Source organism: Gymnoscopelus braueri, assembly GCF_963280865.1.
Source record: "Gymnoscopelus braueri genome assembly, chromosome: 16".
In the NCBI taxonomy this organism is placed as follows: domain Eukaryota; kingdom Metazoa; phylum Chordata; class Actinopteri; order Myctophiformes; family Myctophidae; genus Gymnoscopelus; species Gymnoscopelus braueri.
Genome location: NC_137616.1, coordinates 7,466,008 through 7,483,507, shown reverse-complemented (window position 1 = coordinate 7,483,507; position 17,500 = coordinate 7,466,008). Strand labels below are relative to the sequence as shown.

Genomic DNA, 17,500 nt, shown 5'->3' with positions numbered 1-17,500 from the left:
ACACACACACACACACACACACACACACACACACACACACACACACACACACACACACACACACACACACACACACACAGAGTCTCTCACACACACACACACACACACACACACACACAGAGTCTCAGTGTCACAGAGGTGTCTATTAAAGTACATGATGTGAATATATGGTGTGTGTATGTGTGCATACACATATCCAGGCTGTTGGCTGGTCTCAGTATGCCGAAACACTCCCTGACCCTCTGGCTTGCCAACTAGAGGTCTTCACGGGTCTACCTGAACCCAAAATACCCGACAATGTCTGAGTCGAGACCCGTACAGGTCCGTGTTTTATTGTGGTCAGTCGGGTCTGGGTCGGCTCAGATTCTACTACTCCAGGTTCCGCCTCTGTTTATCTTTATGTGTGATATTTATCACTTTATGTGGCTCCTGTAAGACCCCTACCTAGCGCTGATCAGTAGAAAATAGCATGAGGTGCTTGATTTGGCTGACTTAGGATCAGATTACTGCAGGGGGGTTCCAGAATATGGAAGCTGGGGTTCAAGTGCTTAATGGCAATTAACAATCCTAATAATTATGCTTGTCAAGTCCTTATACTGTAGTGCCTATTAAACCCAACAGTCAGGGTGGGATCTGTCATATTAAATTAATGTTCTCATGCAATTTCCTATTTTCCTACTGTCTTTCTATGATATCATATCCCATAAAGTACACATAAAACTCATTACATTAGAGGCAATTGTACAGTATGTGTGTAACACTGTGATGTCTTATCTGTGTTTATGTGCAAAATGGAATGACAACCGTGTGTGTGTGTGTGTGTGTGTGTGTGTGTGTGTGTGTGTGTGTGTGTGTGTGTGTGTGTGTGTGTGTGTGTGTGTGTGTGTGTGTGTGTGTGTGTGTGTGTGTGTGTGTGTGTGTGTGTGTGTGTGTGTGAACAGTCTTGTGAACTTGTATAGAGGAGGGGGGGGCAGACAAAGCAAGGAAGTTTAGCTGAAGTTTATTGTTCCAGTACTCTGTTAGCATTAGCGTGTTAGGTAATGCTAATAGATGGTGTGTGTGTGTGTGCGTATGCGTGTGTGTGTTTGTGTACCGCCTGTGTATCGCATCCATTCACAAGGTGTCTCTCACCTCACATTAGTAAACTCTCCCACGCTCACCTCTCCTCCCTGTCGCTCACACACACACACACACACACACACACACACACACACACACACACACACACACACACACACACACACACAAGCACACACGCACACACGCACAGACTGACTCAGCTGTGTCCAGACTCTTATCGTGAGAGAGGACTAATTCATACTTCATCGCACGGCGGCACCGTGCACCGCAGAATAGACGATTTAAAAGCTCACACCGCGCCGCATCCTTGACACGTCGTGACCTTGTAGATCTGCTGTTTTCAGCAAGCACAAATTAAGCACTACGCTTAGTGCTGACAAGTGTCCGTGGCTCTCTCTATCTCTCTCTGTCTCTCTGTCTCTCTCTCTCTCTCTCTCTCTCTCTCTCTCTCTCTCTCTCTCTCTCTCTCTCTCTCTCTCTCTCTCTTTCACTCTCTCTCTGTGTGTCTCTTCCTCTCTCTCTCTCTCTCTCTCTCTCTCTCTCTCTCTCTCTCTCTCTCTCTCTCTCTCTCTCTCTCTGGCCTCCTCCTCCTCTCTCCCACGTTTGGTTCTCAGCCCTGGAACAGGAAGGAAGTGACCCAACACAGTGTGCCACGGTCTCTGCAACACAACACATTGTTGCCACATCAAGGCCCAGATAATGGACAGTAGATATAATAATAATATAATAGACAGTAGACTGGTTCCCAGAGTGCCCCCCCCACGCCCCCCCGCCCCACACACACACATACACACACTCCCCCTCCCACCACCACCAGAACAAATGTCTGAAGTGAAGAACGTCTGTTTGTTTTTGAGCGCCGTGGCGTGAGTAACTCTGCAGGGCTGTGATATCGGGGTCGGCCATCTTATCGTGAGGAACAACAATAACCGCCGGTTAGAACTGGACTCTCAGACCCACTGACCCTATTTAGACCATCTATGGCACGGTCTAAAAACGCAGCCTGGCGCAAAATGCACCAGGGGGGGCGTATGTCTGTCATGTCCACGCCAATATTGCTAGTTAGACGGTGCATTGTGTGGGCACATGGGTGTGTTTTGGGGGCGTCACGTTAATCAAACATTAATCAGAGTGTCGGCTCGCATTACCTTTAAGAGCGAGGTTTGCGCCTGCTCCACGCTCATTGCTATTTAGATCAGTGGGTCTTGGAACGTTCGGGTGGCGCTGTGGTAAAGTGCCCGCCCACCACCGCCGAGGTTGTGGGTTCGAATCCACCACTTTGTCGAGCGTCTATACGAACACAATTGGCCCGTGTTCGGGGGAGGAAAGCCGGGCGGGGAGGGTGATAATTGTCACTGCACGTACTCCCACGGGCTGGGGGCGGTGCCTGTCAGCAGGGAGTGTTGCGCGGGAGGAGTAGGACGAAGGTTCTACGTCCTCCCGGTGGGGGCTCCTCACTGGCAGGTGAGTCAGTATAGGATACAACAGCAGTGACAACACACAGAAATGTATGTGGGGAGGAACTAATTGGCATAACGACTAAAATGGGGAGAAAAAGGGGTAAAAAGTTAAATAAATAAATAGAGTGAATGAACTATCTGGCCTGTATCATTTGAGACACATTGAGTGGTTCCAAAGCACTTTGATGAATGGCGTCTATGAAAGTTTCAAACTGATGCTTAAGCAGAGTGGTGCTGCATGTTATTTGTAGAACATTCCTAACTCAGACGGAAATATACTGTGTGTGTGTGTGTGTGTGTGTGTGTGTGTGTGTGTGTGTGTGTGTGTGTGTGTGTGTGTGTGTGTGTGTGTGTGTGTGTGTGTGTGTGTGTGTGTGTGTGTGTGTGTGTGTGTGTGTGTGTGTGTGTGTGTGTGTGTGTGTGTGTGTGGCCTCTGCACTGCGCGCCGTAATTAGAAGCGAGGGAGCCACAAAATAATGTGTGTGTTTGTGAGATGTGAAGAACAAACATCAATGTGTTGTATTTATATTTTTATGCATGTAAGTGTGTCGCCCTGTGGTATGTGTTTGATTTGGATAGATGCATGTGTCTGCTGGGTGTGTATGTACAGTATGTGCACACACATGCACGCACGCACGCACACACACACACACACACACACACACACACACACACACACACACACACACACACACACACACACACTATGACACACACACACACTGCTTTGTGTTGTTATTGTTTTTGTGTATTGTATATGCTGTGAGACGAGAGGAGAGAGAAGGAGGAGAGGAGAAAAGGAGGGGAGAGGGGAGGAGATGAGTGGAGAGAGGAGTAAGGATTGATCCATTGAAAACCAAAGGAGAAGTTAAATGTCCAGTAGGGGGCGACATTCTCCATGTATGTAGTTTTCTGCATTGTGTTGTACTGTATCTGTGAGCCATGTAATCTATCTTAATGACACAGCATTAGCCACTTGAACCTTAGCATCATCTCTTTTCTGGGGCAAACAGCAGTTCCACAAGCTCACAACAACGCAATGGCTTCGCAATGGCATTTTCAGCCAACATTTCTGAAACATATTGAATATGATTGGAATTTATTTTCTTTCTTTCTTTACATAAATCTTCTCTTCTGGGGGTCCCTGGCACAAAATCTTTTCAGATAGGGGTCCTCAGCCAAACACATATCAATTTGGGGGTCCTTGACATGGAAAAAGTTTGAGAACCGCTGCTTTAGAGACAGCAGGACACATTGTCACATTGAGACATCAGCGTTCTTCATCATCGTCGTCCATCTCGACACGGGTCATTACATCAGACGTCCATGTGCCAGCATCTGGCCTCAGCGCACGATAGGAAATTAAGTTTAGCGGGGGAGGGGGGGGACATGGCTGCGTGGCGCGGGGTTAATATTTCCTCCAGGCCGATGCTGAACAAGTGTTGTCCATTGACGTATTGATCGGCGGGGTCTACAGTGAGATCCGATCGCTCATTCCATCTTGCTCTCCATCTGTCTCTCTATCTCACATAACCATCTATCCATCTTTCATCATCTGGGATCTTTTTTTTCTCTTTTTCATTATACAGTGTTGATGTTCTGTCTTCTCTCCTTCACTCTCGCCTCCTTTCTCCTCTTCATCACCCTCTCTCCCTGTATATGAAGGCTACTGTATATAGGCCCTGGAAATGTAATTTCAAGAAATGTTTGTATTTTTTTTTATGTAACATATAATATCATATGATATGTATATCGTCTCTGTCGGGTGGAAACCTCATATGTCCAAAACTGTTACTTTTCAGGATTCAAATTCAATAGTATCAAAAGTAGCAGATCTACAAGCTCAAAACGCGTTGCTTCATGCCACGGTTCGAGCTTGTAGATCTGCTACTTTTGATACTTTTGTGTGACGCTGTAGTATGATTGATTGATTGAATACTTAGACAGAAATGCACACATTACGGGTACAGTTATACACTTGAGCTAGGATAACACAAAAAAGTCCCCCTGGGACTTGTTTCCATTGAGGTCCTAGGTATTCAATTCATCAACATAGCATAAAATAAAACCAAAATAAAATACCATCAAGGCAGTGAATGCCATCACCTCTCTATGGGAGTAGTGAGATTTACCTCCCCCTTTGGCCTCCTGAAAGATGGATTTTCAGGCCTGTTTTGAATGAAGCCAGTGATCCAGACTTTTTAAGGGATGGGGTCAGGGCATTCCACACTGTGGTGGCAGTGCTGTAAGAAAGAGAATTTACCCAAGTTTGTTCTATAGGAGGGTGTTACCAGATCGTTGTTTACGCTCCCTCTGGTATTGTGGCTGTGGGTGTTGCTCACTTTTGTGAGGTATTTAGTCAGATATGAGGGTATTGAGGGCATTGAGGGCTAAGCCCCATTGACTATCTTGAAAGCCAATGCCATTTTGAATTGGTCAAGTAGTAGGGCATTAATTTAAAACACAAAAAGTTAGAATATGGAGTTAAGACAGCAACAGCAACGATATATGATATGATAATAAAGAGAAAATAAAAACAAGATGTGACACAGTCATATTATACCAGGGTGCTCTTTCCAGCGTCCGCGCACGGAACCAAATGGACCCGTGGTCCTGTACCCTTTTGCTCACGGACTAACAAAAACTGCCAAAATGGCAGTAAATAGTTTATGAATGGAGCTAAATCAGTTTGTGTGCCTCAGTAAGGGCTTGTGTGCGTTGTCTTGTTTTTTCTGGGTCCTGTCAGGGTACAAACAGGTCCTGTCAGGGTACAAACAGAACCAGGCAGAGGGCCAAACAGGACCAGGGCTCCAGGCGGATCAGGGCCCGGTCGGTCGGGGGATCATTATCTGGCAGCAGGGGCTCTTAATTGGGTCAGGACCGTGTCAGACCCCCTGCTCTGGACCCTGCAGCCAGGGATCACATTACACTGTCCTGAGGGAGAGAGAGAGAGAGAGAGAGAGGGAGAGAGAGAAGGAGAGAGAGAGAGAGAGAGAGAGAGAGAGAGAGAGAGAGAGAGAGAGAGAAGCAGGGGGTAAAGATTGAAGCAAGGAGCAGCAGGCCGGCTGGTCAGTCTGGTTGATTGGATCAGATAATAATTATATACATTTGATTTGTATAGCGCTATTCCAAAACAAGTTTTACGAGTTTGTTTTTGGCACAACTATTACATAATCGGATTAATCGCCTATAATCGCAAAAAAAAAAAAAAGATCCATATATTAACATAATTCCGGGTTCAAATCCGGGGTAGAAGAGGAAAGTAGTACAGCTTTAAGCGTAAAAAAAAACAAAAAAAACTGTACAACAAAAAGCACCATCTGTAAAACAGTAAATACAACAACACAGCAATACAATAACAGCAACAAAACAATCACGTTATTAAAAGGTGACAACGCCAATAATGTGGGAATAAAGCAATAAAAATAGCAAAAGCAATAAAACGTGCACGTGTGTGTGTGTGTGTGCGTGTAGGTTGTGTGATCTCACAGCTGCATCATTCATCTGCTGGAGGAGGTGAACTGAGGTTATTATTGCTGTGTGTGTAGAAAAGCACACACATAAATACAATGTTTTAATGAATAAAATGTTATTTTAACCTATTTGCAAGGTAGAGTATGTTATCACTACAGTGGTTGGAGGTGGTCTCTACTCATCCATTGAGACATCCAGAGACCCTGGTGTCACCTACTGGTTGACAATGTCAATAAAGTTATTTGAAGCCGACGGCGCACCAGTTTGGACACTACATGAACCGCCATCTTTATTGTAGTTCAGACATCGTTGCAATCACCATACATCGTTGCATCAAAAGTTACGGATTGTGGCTTTTCACGTGGGAGTAGACCTGACCCTCCGTTATTATTGTTATTGGCTGTTTAACATAGCTTGTTCTCACCAAAAACGCAAAAAAAAACAAGAAAGAGAGAAACTAAATCCTTTAACATTAGCTCGGACGGGCTGGGTTTGTTGTGATCCCATTATTTCCGGATCTACTCTTCTCCAGAAGTCATAGCATCACTCATAGGTTGGGGAACAGCGCCATCTGTTCCCCAACACGTGTCTTTGGCACTCTGGGCTTTGGAAAAAAATGGACGTGTTACACATCCTTGGCACTGAATGAGTTAATGGCCGGCCTTCAAAACGGGTCTAGAAACCAATGGGTGACTTCATGGCTCCCTTCGTACATATTTTTTTTTTTTACACTCTATGGCTTAAAGGAGTAGTTCACCCATTACATTGCTTATTTTCTGTCAATTACACACCCCATGAAGCCTTTGGGTTTTTTGTCACATTCCTAAGCCAATAATGTAATGACCGGCGGAGTCTGCGGTAGAGTTTCCTACTGGAGAGACATTAGCATCTTTCCACCCTAAATGAGTAATCTTTGGGGTGAATTACTCCTTTAAAGGCTGCACGAAGATCAGGTAATGGGGTCGTGCCACTAATCCCGTAATCCTGTAACATTTCATATTTGGCCCGCTGCGACCAATTTGCTGACTTTTTTACGATGGTCTGTAATGAGCCGTGCTGTCTCACACACACACACACACACACACACACACACACACACACACACACACACACACACACACACACACACACACACACACACACACACACACACACATGCAGCTTATTATATAAGCCATAAGTGTTGAGTTGGACTGGGGGCGGACCACCCAGCCCTCCCCACGCTCATTCATCCTCCGCTTGGCGTTGCTTTATTTAGGGCATGATAGGAACAACTTGGAAACAACACTGTTTCTACATGGAGCACTTATACATGAATAAACCCCACCACCCCTCTATTTCTGTCTGTCTCTCTCTCTGTCTTTGTGACTCTCTCTCTCTTTGTCTCTCTCTTTGTCTCTATCTCCGTCTCTCTCTCTCTGTCTCTCTCTCTCTCTGCGCCTCTCTCTCTCTCTGTGCCTCTCTCTGTCTCTCTCTCTGCCTCTCTTTCTCAGTGTCTGCCTGTCTGTCTCTCTCGTTCTCTCTCTCTCCTGATGAATTTATGCTCCATCACACGATGGCGTCGCTTCACGAAAACATTAGATTTTCAAGCTAACAACTCACTGCATCATGACACGTTGTTAACTAGGAATTCAATTCTTTTCAGCAAAATAAAGAAGTTGGCTGATAAGAACGTGAAACGGGAACGTGTCCCCTGGAGAAATAATTGATTTACGACTTAACTTATTAATTGTGCAATGATCTTTAGCCAACCGCAATGAATTATTCATGCACTTGAACGTATTGACTTTGGAGATAATGTAAACATTTCAATCAAGTCTTAAGAATAAAAGCCATTAATGTTCTCACTTAACGAGTTCTCGCTTAAATCGATTAAAACTGAAGGTGTGCTAAAAAAGCTGATCGCCCTTCAGCCAACCAAGGCCCCACTGGCCATGGCAACATCCCCACCAGATTCCTCAGAGACGCAGCCGTCTCTATTGCTCCCATGGTAGCCCACATTACAAATGTATCCATCAGTCAGTGTCACGTCCCACAAGAATTCAAGCTCGCGAGAGTAACCCCTCTGTATAAAACAAGGAAACGAATTAGAACCGGGCAACTACCGCCCTGTTTCCATCCTTTGTTACATCTCAAAGGTTATAGAGATTAATTCACAAACAGATCAGCAGTTACCTCAACAGAACAAAAAAATAATAATTCCAATCTGGCTTTAGAACATCCCACTCCACTGACACCTGTCTGCTGTATTTGACCGACTACATCAAGCGCGAAGTAGACTTGGGCAAATACTGCAGCAAGGTCATGCTGGACCTCCAAACGGCGTTTGACATTGTGAACCATTCAATTCTGCTGAATAAGCCGAAGGCGATTGGTTTTGTTCCAATTCCAATACCTTGAGTGTAGAGAACAAGTGGTTGATGTCAATGGAACCCTGTCCTCGTCCCTCCCAGTGAACTGTGGGGTTCCCCAAGGAAGCATACTAGGGCCATTACTGTTCCTTCTATACATTAACGACATGAAAGCAGCCTATAACTGCAATTTGTTCTTGTTCTCTGATCTCGTGCAAGTTGAGGAAACCCTCAGTTCTGAACTCAGCAAAATCTGCACTTGGCTTTCCGATAAAAAACATCATTATACCTCGGTAAAACAGAATCCATTCTTTTTGGGTCCAAACATACCCTTAGCAATGCAAATGATTTCAAGGTCAGAGTTGACGATAATAGTAATCTTAAACAAAGAAGAGGTTACCTATTTGGGCTGTATTCTTGACAACAAACTGCTGGGTGAAAAAATTGCGTGCGTGAGCTATTTTCCCCACACGACACCTCTGAGCGATGAAGTATAAAATAGGGCAAATGTGGTTTGGTAGCAGAGCCTGCAAAAACTTCCTCCAGTTAACAATAAGATCACTTCCTGGTAACAAACCATGTCAGAAACGGGGTAAAAAATAACTCTTGAATGCACTTCTTTGGGGATTCGGTGGCCCGGCGACGCCTCCCACCACGAAGCGTTAACCACTGGCATGGATGGAGGCTGTTTTATTGTATGCTAAGTATGACTTTGTACTCCAATGTTTGTAAACAGGGGAGGAGAAAATAGACCAATGAGCTAGAATTTAAGTGGGGGAGAGAGGTTTCTATAGCACAGGCTCCTCGACTATTTCAATATCGACCAAATTCATGTGGTCCCCCCCCTGAAAAAACAACCCATCTTTAAATATGACTTTGAGGAAGGCGTCTGGAGGTTTTGCTTATAATGTGCTCCCCGGCTGCAGAATGACGGGTTTGAACAATATTTAGCCTTATAGAAAAGTATTTTTGCAGCGTTGCCAGAGAGCCGGTGGGTTTGCGTTTGGGAGAGTGACGCTGGTGGTGGGGCGGCGGATGGCTCCAGTGAGTGGAGCGACGCACGGGGGCCCCTGGTTAGCCTGGCACCGCGGTGACGAGGGGCCCCGACTGGTCCAGACCACAACATCACCACCGAATAATACTGACTTACTGGATCTGTGACCACAACGTTATACGGACCCACTCCTCTCTCTGTGTGCTCTGAATAGTCACTCTCTCTCTGCTTCTCTCCCCCTATGTTCTCTCAGTCTCTGTCTCTCTCTCTCTGTCTGTCTCTGTCTCTCTTTCAGTCTCTTTCAATCTGTGTCTTTCTCCTTCTCTGTCTCCCCCTGTTTTTTTCTCTGCCCAAATCCTTCTCTTCTCTTCTCTTCTCTCTTCTCTTCTCTTCTCTCCTCTCCTCTCCTCTCCTCTCCTCTCCTCTCCTCTCCTCTCCTCTCCTCTCCTCTCCTCTCCTCTCCTCTCCTCTCCTCTCCTCTCCTCTCCTCTCCTCCATGTGATTCCAAAGTAAATATCAGTCTTATGTGGTTGGCTTCGTGTGTGTGTGTGTGTCTGAGCATGCACGCAATTGTGTGTGTGTGGACCGTATCTGTTCAGGATTTCAGCTTATATATAATATATCGTCTCTGTCGGGTGGAAACCTCATACTTTTGTGCGATGCTGTAGTATCAGTATGATCAAGTCGGGCATGAATTTATGAAAAAACACAAAAAGTTAAAATGTGGCAATAAGAGGTTTCTGCCCAACAGCAACGATATGTAATTACTACTATGTAACTAGTAACTATTTGACTGTCTTATGGCGAGAGATCTCGAACTTACTGGATGCACTTATTTGACCATTAGTATACGTTGTACGTTTGCTAACCAGAACAGGCTCTGTGTGTGTGTGTGTGTGTGTGTGTGTGTGTGTGTGTGTGTGTGTGTGTGTGTGTGTGTGTGTGTGTGTGTGTGTGTGTGTGTGTGTGTGTGTGTTCTCGACAAGCTGACACCACTCGGCGGTGACCCCAGAGGTGAGCGGGCCTTGGTCCGTCCCCAGAGTGGGTCCCCGCAGTCACTTCATCTGTTGTATTAGTTCCTCTTTAACACCTCGGCAGGACGTGACCTCTGTGGGGTGTCGCACACACTGGGGTCAGAGCTCAAGGTTCAGCCGGAGTACACATTAGCATGTGTGCTATTGCGGCTAACAGCAGTCGATGGGATGTCTCTGTGTTAATTTAACTCTGTTCCATTTATAGACATTCGGAGTTGTGTAGAGACCAGTTAGTTCTTAGGTTTGTAGCAGCTGCTTCTTCGAGTTACACAGTAAATTGTTTGTCTAGTATATTTTGGTTTGCACAAGAAAATGTCTTTAAATTTGTCATTATCTCGATGTCTACATTTTTGCAGTTGCTGTAGTAGTAGTTGTGTCGTCAACACACAACATTTAATGAAATTCCAATGTTACATACATCAACTCAAATTATATAATTTTACACGATGCACATCTTTAAACACAACCTAAATATTATAAATATACTATATTTTATAGTATTATATAACAAGTAACAAGATTATTACAGAAAATATTTAAGGCTTTACAAAAGTCATGTTTGTTTGTTTTTCTTTGGGCGCATTTGCATGTAAAGGTAAAGTGATTCTTGTCATAGAAACTATGGGCCCAATCTTGCGCCGCCTCACCCCTTATGCCAAAACCTTTTAGCAATTTTTTACTATTTTTAAAAACATTTTAAAGTAGTTCAAATAGCCGATCTACAAGCTCACAACGTGTCCATGTAGATCGGCTATTACACTATAGCAAGATAGGGCCCATATGTCTCTTCAATGTCTCTTCAATGTGAACCGATAGTTGAACCATCTTCATAAAGCAACTCACAGTCGTTCCCTTTGCTCTGCCATGACCTCACAGCCTCTTTGTGTCGTGTGACATATGTCACGTTTTACCAGACGCCCGTCTAGTTGACGACGCCGTATACATCTCAGGACACAGAAACATGTTAGAATGGGGGGGTCTTTTTTTACGGCACAGAAGGGTTTCAGTGAACAAGTGTCGAAGCTGAGCGCGCTCCCCCCCTTCCCCTCCCTCCGTCCCCCCCATTCCCCCACAGGGAGTCTCGTGTGCCCCCCGGCCCCCTGACCTCTTGACCTCGGACACATCCCCCGTGCTCAGGGGTCACGAACCCCTAGCAGTCAACCACCACCGTGAGCCTGTCAGCAGGTCGATGGCTGGCCCCCCTCCTCTCTCTCTCTCTCTCTCTCTCTCTCTCTCTCTCTGGACCATTGTCCCAGCTGAGGTTAACTCCTCGTGGCACGGCAGACCACAGGGTCAGATCGCTAAGCTCGTTTGAGGGTCTTGTTGATCGGTGATCATGGCGGCCTGGAGGTCACCTGATGGGGCATCAGAGACCAACTGTCACCGAGGATTGGTGCTCCAGCGCGGCCAGTTGTGACATGAACTGTAAATCACACTTTATATCGTCGCTGCCGGGCAGAAAAACCTCTTATCGCCGTATCCTAACATTTTGTGTTGTTTTTTTGGAGGGTAAATTAACGCCTTACTTGATCATACTACAGCGTCACACAAAAGCATCAAAAGTGAGCAGATCTACAAGCTTGTACATCTGCTACTTTTTGCTTCTTTTGAATTTGAATCCTGAAAAGTAACAGTTTTTGGACATATGAGGTTTCCACCCTGACAGAGACATTATTCTCTCTCTCTCTCTCTCTCTCTCTCTCTCTCTCTCTCTCTCTCTCTGTCTCTCTCTCTCTCTCTATTACTGTGGTCAGGGACTGCAGGTTTTGTAATCGTCACTGTCGGGTCCAGAAATCTCCATATTTCATCAGTAGTTTGAGAACTACTGATTTAGAAGGCATTTGTAGAATCGGCCTCAGGTCTTAATGGGTCAATTAAGATCTCTCTCTCTCTCTCTCTCTCTCTCTCTCTCTCTCTCTCTCTCTCTCTCTCTCTCTCTCTCTCTCTCTCTCTCTCTCTCTCTCTATGAATGTGTACTTTTTTCTGTAAACGATATGGGAATCACTTTTGTTGATGTGTTGCTCTAAAAAGATTTTTTGTCGCATTGTATTGTAGTTTGTGTTTGATCGTTTGAAAGAACTAATGTAGCAAACACTCTTATGAATAAAAATCTAAAGTCTCTCTCTCTCTCTCTCTCTCTCTCTCCCTCTGTCTCTCTGGGTGTCTCTCTCTCAGATAAGGAGAGTCTGATCACAGACAGCGGTAAGCTGCACACTCTGGATGTGTTGCTGTGCAGACTGAAGGCCCAGGGTCACCGTGTGCTCATCTACTCCCAGATGACCCGCATGATCGACCTGCTGGAGGTACTGTATACCCTACACGCACACACACACGCACACACACACACACGCACACACACACACACGCACACACACGCACGCACGCACGCACGCACGCACGCACGCACGCACATACACACACATACACACACATACACACACGCACGCGCACATGCATTTTCAGGCACATTGTTGCTGACACTTTGTTGCTGTCGGGCAGAAACCTCTTATCTCCATATTTTAACTTTTTGTGGTTTTTTGTTTTTATTTATTTATTTTAACAATAAAACAACAACAATTTCTCATGTGAGGACCAGGCCCTAACATGTATAATAATACAAGTACACGCACTCACGCACGCACGCACGCACACACACACACACACACACACACACACACACACACACACACACACACACACAGAGAGAGCGAGAGAGCCTCCTTTTCTTGTTTAGTCAGTCAACCAGTGTGACAGTCTGTCCTCGTGTCGGGGAGGAGTCCTGACCTCCTGTCCCTCGTTAACTGCTCTCATTAGCGGGCTAATTAACAGGTCAGGGCCCTAATTAGCAGGCAGGGCCTCATCTGCAGGCAAGGGAGACAGATGGGAGAGCGATGGCAAGGAGTAAGAGGAGAGGAGGGGGTTCACGAGGGAGGGCACGGGGTGAGGGGGCCTCTCTGTTAGACAGGAGAGACATGCAACACAAAAGATAGATAGCGCTGCTGTCGGCCAAGAAACCTCTTATCACTAGCTCGTAAACGCGGCGCAAAGCGACGCGTTTTGAGCTTGTAGATCTGCTACTACAGACAGACAGACCAGTGGTGATAAAAGTACTGACATTCTTTACTTTACTTTAAGTAAAAGTATCAAGCAAATGTCCGGAATTCAAAATGTACTTGAGTAAAAGTACAAAAGCATTGGTATCAAAATGGACTTAAAGTAACAAAAGTAAAAATACTCATTATGCAGAATGTCCCATTTCACATGTTTTCAAAATGTATGAAGGGTATAAAAATCTTTTGAAAAAAGCAGATCTACAAGCTCGCAATGCGTCGCATCGCAACGCATTGTGAGCTTGTAGATCTGCTATTTTCAAATGGCCGAAATGTATATAGGGCTGAAGTGGGTATAATGTATGTTTTGTAATAATAATCAAAACCTACAAAGCGACTATTAACTAAAGTTTTCAAATAATAGGTGGAGTAAAAGTACAATATTTGCCTCTGAGATGTAGTGGAGTAGAAGTAAAAGTACTGAAAATTGGAAATACTCCAGTAAAGTAAAAGTACTTCAAAATTGTACTTAAGTACAGTACTTGAGTAAATGTACTTAGTTCCTTTACACCACTGGTGTTGAATGTGTTGGTTTGTGTTCTGGTTTGCTGGTGTCGAGCTGAAAGGCTCAGATAGGAAGTGTTTACACACTAACGGCTCCCACAGAACAACAATGAACTGGTGGCGTCCTGTTCTGTCACCGAAATTGAGCTTATTCATCAGGAACTGGTGACATCACATCATTGGAGCTTTAGTGAGGTCACCAGTAGCAGTGGTGGAAAGTTATTACTCTACTGTACTGTACTTTTTTTTTTCGTCCATTTTTTTTATACTTCTATAAATATTGCAAATATTGTACTTATATTGTACAATATTTGCAAATATTGCAAATATTGTACTTATTACTCCACTACAACAATTTGACATCTTTACTTTATTTACTTTGCATATTTAGATGATTAATACAAAACATACATTAAAAGGATAGTTCACCCCCAAAATTTCTATCGATTAGTCTCATGGAGACTCAATTCATTGGATATGTTTTATTTTTGTCACATTCCTAAGCCAATAATTTGAGACACAAAGAGTCTCCTTTGTGTCTCCTACCGGTCCATTAATTCAAGTCTCCATGGGGTGACTAATCGATAGAAAAAAATATTTTTTTTGAGTGAACTATCCCTTTAAGTGATAAAAGATCATGTGTTACAATAAGTACAAATCTGAGTACTTCTTCCACAACAGGTTTTTTTATTCAAATCTGAGTAGGTCTTCCAGCAGTGGGTTTTTTCCAGCTCCAGTCTAATAGTGAGGGCAGACTGGGCCCAGCCCAGGTGCTTAAGGGCTGTCTTCCTGTGTGTCTGGACAGGCTATGGGAACAGTGGGAATGTCTCATGTAGGAAATACACAGCGCTGGGAATGCTTTTAGATGCTGCTGATAACACCCAGCTTAGCCATGCCCATGATTCTACGCTAATGGCTAATGCCACCGTCACACCCAACACACACCTTTTAAGGTTCTTTACTTTGTTTCCGCGTCGGGTTTTGATTGAGTTTGTCACTCGTCGAAACACAATGAAGACAACCGTCTAGAAATTCTAATCTTAGATATATTCAGCTTTAGCGTCACTAAGATGAATGGACTTAATAGAAACCATGGATGTCTATAGCATATTTCGAACAATGCTCAAATACCGCCCCACCTCAACCACAACTATACTATACATTATATTTGTAACGCCCAGGATTTGAACCCAGGTCTCCCTCCCGCACAGGAAGAGACGCTGAAGCCAAACATCTTATCCACTAGCCTGAATCAAATCAAGTCAAATCAAGCTTTATTTATGTAGCACATTTCCAACGACCAAGGTCGAACCAAAGTGCTGCACAGAGCATATTAAAATACAAACAGACAAGAAAAAGAGAAAAGAAATTCAAACTGAGAAATAGAAAGAAGCAAAATAGAAATGAGAACATTATCAATATATGCAGAATATTATATGCCGTGAGGGCCAGGGTAATTACATGGTCAAACAGCATTATAAGCTAGCAAAATGTGGAATATTTTGAATATTTTTTAAACATTTGAAACAACACAGATGCTCCCTGGCACAAAACATTTTTGTGAAAATATTTGAGAACCACTGGTTTAAATAATAAAAAAAGCAACAAAAAAAAGCAACTACACTTCAGAAACAAGTAAAAATACAAAAACGCAACCCGCAACTGCCAATATTTACAAGACACTTTACAGAAAAAGAAGCCCAAAGTCGCTTATAATAAGCCGACATGGCAACACTGCCTGGAGGAGATCTGCCCTTGGAGGAGCGCGCTTTTCTGGTTGATGCATTTAACACATTTTGTACTATTTTCCCATGGACCACCACAGTAATGATGCCATGGACCACTAGTGGACTGTGGACCATTGGTGATGATAACCAGTGGGTTAGACTGTTTACACCCAGCTGCCAGTTTCTATTTTCTCTCCCACTTGTTCCACATGGAGCTAATTTACTATATCGTCTCTGTCGGGTGGAAACCTCATATGTCCAAAACTGTTACTTTTCAGGATTCAAATAAAGAAATGGCAAAAGTAGCAGATTGACGAGCTCAAAACGTGTTGCTTCGTGCCGTGTTTCGAGCTTGTAGATCTGCTGTTTTTGATGCTTTAGTGTGACACTATAGTATGATCAAGTAGGGCGTTAATTTACGAAAAAACACAAAAAGTTAGAACATGGAGAAATTGGAGATAAGAGGTTTCTGCCCGACTGCAACGATATGTCCTGAGAAAGAGAGAGAGAGAGAGAGAGAGAGTTGTCGTCACTGTCTTGGTGGCCAGTTGGCGACCAACTCTTCAGAATGACATCACATTTATGGGGAGCCCATCTTCACTGGGTCTCTGGGTGGTCTGATGGAGAACGACATTGTCAAATCTGTCTCTCTCTCTCTCTGTCTCCTCTCTGTCTCCTCTCTGTCTCTGTCTCTCTGTCAGCAGTCTCCTATTAGAGACGGCCAGGCCTCGGTGCTTATATAGACAGCGTTCCCATTTTAACTGCGCCCTGCCTCTGTGTTTGTTTAGACTGCCTTAACCGTATCGCCCTGTGGCGGGGACTCACGTTACGCTGGCAGAACGGTGCCAGCCAGCACCACCCACCACCCCCACCCCCCAAAATAAGCCAGAGAAATGCATCAAGTACTTCCAGATTAGAGATGCGCTTTTCAGCCAATTAGTTTGTCAAATCCACTTTTTTTCCTTCACGTCCAAATCGCCATACCGAAGGTGACATTCAGGATAGGAGTCGCGATAACGCAATACAACCTCCATCCATTACGCATTTAAACCATTGGTTCTTCAGGGTCCTTGAAGGGGTTCCAGGGGGCTCCCCCCCCAGCTAAATGATAGATGGTAAGGAACCAAATGGACCCTTACAGGTTTATAACTCAAATGGAATGGAGTGTGCCTGGTTGGAAGAAAGAAACACAAGAGAAACTGCCCGGTCCCTAATAATAATAATGATCTTTCTGCAGCACCTTTCACACATGGAATGCAGATGAAAAACCTTTATAGTAATTAAGAATAGGTCATTTTGATGGGAGACGTTCATTGATCCTGGCTGCCATGTTATTGACCTGTTGTAGTTTTTAAGCTGAACCGGGAAAAAAACTACTATTATCAGCCGAGGGTTTCATCCCCCTTTACGGTTAGATGTTAAAGGGATAGTTCACTCCTAAAATGACTTTTTTTCCTATTGATTACACACCACATGGAGACTTGAATTCACGGAGATCTTTTTGTTTTTCTCGCATTCCTAAGCCAATAATTTGATGAGCGGTGGCGGCTCCGGTAGGAGACTCAAAGTATCAACTTTGAGTTAGCATTAGCATCTTTCCGCAGGCATCAAATTATTGGCTTAAAGAAAAACTAAAATCTCCATGAATTCAAGGCTTCATGGGGGGTGTAATTGATTAAAAATAAGTCATTTTTTGGGTGAACTATACCTTAAAAGGAATGACTGTGCTGTGATCAATGGAAAATTTGTCAAAAGTCCTCACTAGT

General features: G+C 44.3%; 1 protein-coding gene across 3 annotated transcripts in view; it reads left to right on the top strand.

Annotated features, from left to right (window-relative positions):
- ino80 (INO80 complex ATPase subunit) overlaps positions 1-17,500 on the top strand; it is a 202,127-nt gene that overhangs the window by 48,128 nt on the left and 136,499 nt on the right. For all 3 annotated transcript variants that reach the window (XR_013934768.1, XM_080453862.1, XM_080453861.1), the window contains exon 28: positions 12,569-12,696. Coding sequence is in view for 2 of the 3 variants with exons in the window: in XM_080453862.1 (XP_080309988.1) it covers positions 12,569-12,696 (128 nt within the window). In the remaining variant the exon portion in view is untranslated. The remainder of the gene's footprint in view (positions 1-12,568; positions 12,697-17,500) is intronic.